Genomic DNA, 7,500 nt, shown 5'->3' with positions numbered 1-7,500 from the left:
AAAGTCAGAGAGCTACACAACCATTCACTAAACCAGGCATCCCCTCAGTCACTCAGTCAGCTCTCAGCACAGCAACCGTCCTAACACAGAGGTTCTTGATTGCCAGATAAACAAAGGCAAACAAACATCCTGGAAGAGGTCACGAAACAGGGCGCGGGAGGAACACAAAGAGACCAACAGCCGAGAAAGAGCAACGGCAAAAAAGAAACAAAAACCAGATGGATCAATACGGAGAGTCAAATACACTGCCAGCCAATCAAACAGCCAGTCAGCTATGAAGTCAGCCATGAAGTCAGCCAGTCAGTCAGCCAGCCAGCTGATCATTCAGCTATAGTCAAGCAGTCAGTCAATCAGTTAATAAATCAGCCAGTCACTCAGTCAGCCATCCAGTCAGACATTTAGGTATACCAAAACCCATACAATCACTCCGTCAGTCAGCTAATCAAGAAATCAAAGTCAGTTACTCAGTCAACCAGTCAGTTTGCCAATCAGCCAGTTAACTAAAAACCAAGCCAGTCAGCAAGTCAGTCATTCAGCCATACAGCCAAACAACACAAAAGCCAGTTAACCAATCAGTCAGTCAGGAGTCAGTCAATCAACAAGTCCGCCACCCAGTAACTCGGAGACGCATAGCCTCAGCCAGTCAGTCAGCCAGTCAGTCAGTCAGTCAGCAAATCCAGGAAGGGGAAGGACGACAGACAAACAGGTTGACAAATAGATAGTCAGTCAGTTAATGATCGAGTCCTCGTAGTCAGCAAACAGGAGAGATGGGAGAAATTGGGAGAAATAATTGAGAGAGAGAGAGAGAGAGATAATCGACAAACAAACAGACAAATGAGCGCAAAAGCTTTAGCACACCACGGAAATGGACAGCTTAATCTCTCTCTCTCTCTCTCTCTCTCTCTCTCTCTCTCTCTCTCTCTCTCTCTCCCTCGACATCATTAATTAAGGCAATGGTTTTCCCTCTCACCCTCACCCTCACCTTCCTCCTCCTCCTCCTCCTCCTCCTCCTCCTCCTCCTCCTCGTTCTATTCGTCCTCCTTCCCCTCCTTTTGCAGGTTATCTTTTCAGACTCCGTGACCTAAGCTTGACTGAATGACCCAGGTACACACACACACACACACACACACACACACACACACACACACACACACACACACACACACACACACACACACACACACGCAGAGTAAAGGTGGAGAGACGTTCATGACCTTACCTATAAATTCACCTTTAATTTTACCTTTCCACCCACCCAAACACCACCACCACCACCACCACCACCGCCGCCCACCGCACACCGCTGCCTGGACACGTGCAAAACAGTTAAGCCTCGTGTTTGTTTACCTCCGCCGCGCACGAGAGACGGAGCCTTGAAAGGAAAAATGTTGCAGCCGTTCGTCAGGGAAAATGTGTATTCCCGCTGTATGTACGTTCGTTAGGAAGTAAATAAATGAACGATATAATGTTGCTATAGTACGTTCGTAAGGGAAAATATGTATTGCCGCCGCACATGCGTTCGTTAGAGTTAGACAATGAAAATAGAACGATAATACAACGAAACTATAGTGATAAAAATGTGCTTACGTAATCTAATATAATGACATGAATTTTAAGACAAGTTCAATTAAGAAAAAAAATAAGGAGGGAGAAAAGTCACAAGTTCATTCCTTAATTAGAGTTGAATATTAAAAAGCTCATGACCAGATAAAATTAATGGCAATAGTAATAACAATAATATTTAATAAATGAATAAAATAAAATAAATAGGCAGAAAAAATGTAAAAATATGCAAAACAAACCTTACGTACTTCTAACAAATATGCAAACAACAACAACAACAACAACAACAACACGCTGCTGCGTATTACGAACGTATAATTCCTTGGCAACACAGGAACACTTATGGAGCTTCAGGTGAACGCTATCAGTGTCACGAGAGAGAGAGAGAGAGAGAGAGAGAGACGATATCCATAAATCTGCATAAAAAACCCACCATAACTATTCCCCTAATGGAAATACATCTCTCTTTCTCTCTATCTCTCTCTCAAAGCAATTTATCAACTTCATTAAGTCAATTTATTTTCACCTCAAACAAACACACACATACACACAAACACTCACAAACGCTCCCTCTGTGTGTGTATGTGTGTGTGTGTGTAAGTTTGTTTACCCGATAAGAACAAATTAAAAAGTTGTTCCAGTATACGAGAATAACATTCCCACTTCCCACTTCTCTATTTCAATTGCCACGTTTTCTTTAATGGCTTTCAGGGGGAACCTTCACAGCTTAAAAAAAACTTCCCGAACATTTTACTCTTCCTCTTTCATTTTCCCTTCGCCTAGATATTGCAAGGAAGAAGGAACAGACGAGAGAAGTAAAAGTGGTAGAAGGAGAAGAAGGAAGAGGAGGAGGAGTATAAAAGAGGAGGCAGAAGGAAGGGAGGAGAGAAGAGGAGAAGAAACAAAAGGTATCGGAAGAAAAATTGATAGCGAGGGGGAAGGGAAAGCTGGGGAGAGAGAGAGAGAGAGAGAGAGAGAGAGAGGATGGGCATGGATGTGAATGTGGAGTAGTCGTGGTGGTGGTGGTGGTGGTGTTGATGGTGATGGTGGTGTTGATGGTGATGATGATGATAGTGGTGGTGGTGGTGGTGGTGGTGATGGTGGAAAATAACAATAACTATGAAGAAAGAAAGAAAGGCAGAGAAACAGAGAGAAAGAGGATAACGAAAGAAAAGAGGAAGATAAAAATAGTCCCTCTCTCCCTCTTTCAACTCTTGCTTTTACCTTCCTTTTGCAAGCTGGGAGGGAATGGCCGATGGTAAAGGGGGAGAGGGGAAGAGGGGAGAAGAGGAGAGAGGCAGGCAAAGGGGCTGGCACTAAGTTCTCAGCTCAGAAAGCCCCCTAAGTCCCTGCCAGCAGCCCCTCTAAGCCCTGCTGTGGTGGGGGCTTAGTGTATATGTATGTGTGTGTGTGTGTGTGTGTGTGTGTGTGTGCGAGAGGGAGAGGCGGGTGGGTGTGAATAAAACCTGACTGCGCAGTTCCGTAGACTTTCTGAATGCAGGCAGGCAAGCTCTCTCTCTCTCTCTCTCTCTCTCTCTCTCTCTCTCTCTCTCTCTCTCTCTCTCTCGTCATTACATCCTCCTTTTCCTCATTCTTTAATCCGTTCTTCCTTTCCCTCCTTCCCTTTCCCCCCCCATTCCTTTCTCCCCCTAATCCCTCTATATTCCTCTCTTTCCTTTACTCATATTTCCTTCCTCTTCCTCTTTTTTCTATGCCCTTCCCTCCTTCCATCCCTTCCTCCCTCCCTCTACCTGATCAACCCTTTTTCACGTGTTCAAAAGACTCATTAGCGTAAGTTTACCTGCGCGCCACACCCATCTACACCTGAGAGAGAGAGAGAGAGAGAGAGAGAGAGAGAGAGAGAGAATGGTCGATTACAGTGAACCAAAGAAAACGGATCACCTTTAGGAGTAACTTATATGGAGGCATCACTGGGTACGTTTGACTTTAAGCTTAATCCCTTCCTCCTCCTCCTCCTCCTCCTCCTCCTCCTCCTCCACCTCCTCTTCCTCCTCCTCCTGCTCAGCTAATCTCTTCAGACTCCTTCTCCACTTACTCACCTTTCATCTTTTTCTATCACCTTCCTATTCTGTTTAATCCTATATACGTAGTAGCCTATTATTTTTTTATTTCATACACTTTAGTTTCTCCTTCGTTTACCCTTCATATTCTTTAATTTCTCGTTCCAAAGTTTTATTATTGATTTTTTGCTTACATTCTCCACTCAATCACTTTCTCCTATTCCTTCGTCATATCTTTCTCCTACTCTTCCCCTTCTTCACTTTTCTCCCTGACCTCCTTCCTCACCTCCCTCTTTTATCTCCCCGCCTTCTTTAAAATCAATAAGTTTATCCTGAAACCTAAAAAAATTCTCTTCCTCTTCCTTCTCGCCTTTTTCACGCTTTTTTCTTCACACTTGCTAAATCCTGTAATAGTTTTTAGTTTCCCCCCACCTCTCTCTCTCTCTCTCTCTCTCTCTCTCTCTCTCTCTCACGGACGAGGGTACAAATTAGTGGATGGAAGAACGTTAATTAATGGTAATCACTTGGACGAAAAATAAAAGAACTGACGAAGTTTGAGGGAAAGAATGCTAACTACGATGATGGTCAGGAGGAGGAGGAGGAGGAGGACGGGGAGGAAGAGGTGGAGGAGGAGGACGGGGAGGAAGAGGTGGAGGAGGAGGTAAACATAGGCGTGATGAGGATTTTTTATTGATTTTGCAGGAGAGAGAGAGAGAGAGAGAGAATTTCACCCTTTTACTTACTGCAAACTCCCTCCTAACTTTACTTCCTTATTTTCATCCCTTCTCCCCCACTCTCTCTCTCTCTCTCTCTCTCTCTCTCTCTCTCTTTCTCGGGCTGATTTACTCCAGGCCCTTTCTCCTCCACTTTTTTTTCGTAGTTTCTTCCCTCCTCCACCTCCTGCTACTCCTCCTTCTCCTCCTCCTCCTCCTACTCCTCCTCAAGGGAAAGGAAGAGTAAACAAAGAAACAATGTAAAAGTCTACGGAAGTTTAAGTCCTCTTCCTCTTCCTCTTCAACCCTCATGTTTGTTTACCTTCCTCCTCCTCCTCTTACTCCTTTCCTCTTGAGATAAATAATGTTCTATATTTGCATCTCGTTTTCTTTATTATTTAGATGGCTTAAGTTCCCCTTGATCTCCCTTCTTAGATTAGCTCAGGTTTTCTTTTATATTATTTATTTTGCTGAAGTTTCCCTTGCTCTCCTTGTGCATGTAGTTAATTCAGCATAGTTTTTTTTCATCCTCCGTGCCAATGTTTTCTTTACTGTTGCTCGTATTCGGCTAGATGTTTTATCTTATTATTGTATTTTTTATATACATATAGACAAGGGCGTCATTCATTTATATCCTTTCATTCCTTCATTTTTGCTTTCACTTATTTATTCTTTCTTGCTTTCTCTTCAGTTGGCTTAATCTTTTGCTTCCTCTTTTTCTTTCTGTCTATTTCTTTCTCTTTTGATGCCCTTAATTCCTTTCTTTCTTTCTGTTTTAATTTTCTGTTGTAATTTTTCCTATTTTCTTTATGGAGTGCTTTCCTTCTTTCTGCTTCCTTATTCAGGAGTCAAGCATCAACCATAAATACTAAGATATTGTAAGCCGTTTATATTTTCGAAGCTGATACTCACACGTTACTAAAGTTATCTACATAACAGTCACGAAAAAGAAACGACGTTAAGTACTACAAATACAAGGAGAAAGAGAATGGGTATAAAATAGCTTCCCTTTTCTCTGTTCTCTCCCTGTCATACCAACGATTATTATTTCCTCTTCCTGGTCAGATTTCCACTTAACCAGTCATCAAGAATAACGGTAAATCTATACTATAAACACGTTAAAATTAAGTATTAGCAAAACCCATCAAAACAGTGTGGTCAGTGATAGCATAGTTAAGTCAGGCATTAAGAGCAAAGCACCTATTGGTCAGACATCCACGGAAATCCTATACAGAAACCGATATAAATAAATTCCGTATATATCGGGGACCATTAAGTATATAGAAGTTACGCATAGAAATTCAAGAGCACCCATTTTCTTTGGCATTGGCTTAGGAGAAAACGACTATCTTACAAGGGTACACAAACTTATAAATTTAGGTAAGAGAAAACGGAGGTCTTGCAGCGGGTACTTACCAAAGAGTTGGAAAGAGACGGCGCTGACTGTCCGAGGAGAGAGCTTCGCATCCGCTGCAGGTTGGAGCTTTCACTTCCACCTGAAATGAAGAGGAAGACGTACGTGAGCACCAGAAGAACGTACATCCAAAGAGGCATAAACACGAAAAGAAAGAGAAAGGGAGAGAGTGAGGCCATGGCTGAGATAAGGAGATAGGAGAGTTGGGGAGGGAGAACGATGCTAGGTAGATATTTTTAAAACAGATATAGATATACCTGAATTTGGAGCATTAAGAGAAGAAAGGAGAGTAATGAAGAGTTGGGGAGGAGGAGGAAGAAGATAGTAAGAGAGGAAGACATACCTGAACTTAGAACATTAGGGGAAAAAAATAACCAATAACCTTAACACCTGAAAGAGCATATCCTTAAGGAACACCAGAGGACAACACCTTCCAATAACACACTCCACGAGGCCAGTAGGTGAGCTTCAAGGACTGGGCGCCACACCAGGCCACCCACACCCTCAAGACATACCCGGGATGTCGAGGCGCGCCGTATCTGAGAACCTCCGTCGGTGCAGCCTGCAGAGCCGCCGGTAGTGCCAGAGGTCGTCGAGGGAGCAGCAGGCCTCGTCCAGACTACACCTGCGGGAGCCGTAATGCGAGGGCGGGGCGAGGGAGGGCGGCGCCAGGCAGGACGGGGCCGAGAGTCTCTTCTCCCCGGCGGGTGAGCGTGCCAGCAGCTGCGGGAGGGAATACCGCCCCCCAGCATGCCCCCCGGAGTGTTGGGGAGCCAGCCACACCCGGGACAACCCCCCAGAGGAAGTCACCACCCCGGGTCGAACGTCCGGGGCGGAGTGACGCTTGTCGGGCACCGGGGCGTGTCGGATGTGCCTGGCCTGCCCCCACTGCGTAGCCGCCGCTGCCGCTGCCGCCGCCACCTCCTCCCCCCCCGAGGAGCAACACTCGTCCTCGGACCCCTCGCAGCGGATCCGGATGATGGGCGGCGGCTCGGCCATGCTGCCCCGGAGCTGGCCTCTGGGGGGCACCACGAATGTCACGCCTATCACTCCTGCGGGGGGCACGGGGGGCACTGCAGGGGGCCCGGCCACAAGGGGGGACACTGGGGAGCCATGGGCCTTACACCCGGCACAGTATAAGCCTACTTACACCTTCTTCCTCCTTCCTTCCCTCCCTCACTTCCTCCTTTACAATGTAGAACTCTTTACTTCTTTTTCCTCCTTCTTACTTTCTTCCTTATCTCCCTCTTCCTCCTTCTGTGTCCTGAGTTGGTTCACACGCACACGAATACTTCAGTAACACTTCAGTAACACATTCGAAAACACTACACAATTCTTTTTCTGTTTTTCTTCCAATATCTTCCCGTTTCTGAGTTCTTTTCCTTTTTCTCTATTTCCGTTTTCCACTCAGCCTGGAAATTTCCTCCGGCACTTACTTCGCTGTGTTCTAAATGTTCTCGTTCGCTTTCTGGTTCAGTTTGTTCAGCGCACACGAACTGCGAACCTGCAAGGGAAAACTTCAATATATGCGCGTATTTGCATAACCATTTTTTCTTTCCTTTTAACTTTTTTTCGCATCCGGCGCCTGAATGTGTGTGTGTGTGTGTGTGTGTGTGTGTGTGTGTGTGTGTGTGTGTGTGTGTGTGTGTGTGTGTGTATGTGTGTGTGTGTTTTCAGGGCCATTTACACCTGCGCCACATTCATATATTTACCTGAAAAAAAAAATGGAACCAGCACCACCACCACCACCACCATCACCACCGCCACCATCCCCACCACCACCACCACT

The 7,500-nt window shown here is 45.3% G+C and overlaps 1 protein-coding gene across 10 annotated transcripts in view; it reads right to left on the bottom strand.

Annotated features, from left to right (window-relative positions):
• The window catches only part of LOC127003266 (microtubule-associated serine/threonine-protein kinase 3-like), a 196,103-nt gene that overhangs the window by 112,857 nt on the left and 75,746 nt on the right, over window positions 1-7,500 (bottom strand). For all 10 annotated transcript variants that reach the window (XM_050869692.1, XM_050869698.1, XM_050869695.1 and 7 more), the window contains exons 2-3: window positions 6,227-7,215; window positions 5,714-5,793 (exon numbers count right to left, since the gene is read on the bottom strand). In XM_050869692.1, the coding sequence (XP_050725649.1) occupies window positions 5,714-5,793; window positions 6,227-6,710 (564 nt within the window). In that variant the 5' untranslated portion in view covers window positions 6,711-7,215. The remainder of the gene's footprint in view (window positions 1-5,713; window positions 5,794-6,226; window positions 7,216-7,500) is intronic.

Source organism: Eriocheir sinensis, chromosome 25 (assembly GCF_024679095.1).
Source record: "Eriocheir sinensis breed Jianghai 21 chromosome 25, ASM2467909v1, whole genome shotgun sequence".
NCBI classification, from domain to species: Eukaryota; Metazoa; Arthropoda; class Malacostraca; order Decapoda; family Varunidae; genus Eriocheir; species Eriocheir sinensis.
The sequence above is the reverse complement of the archived record's forward strand: the minus strand, read 5'-3'. Positions and strand labels throughout refer to the sequence as shown.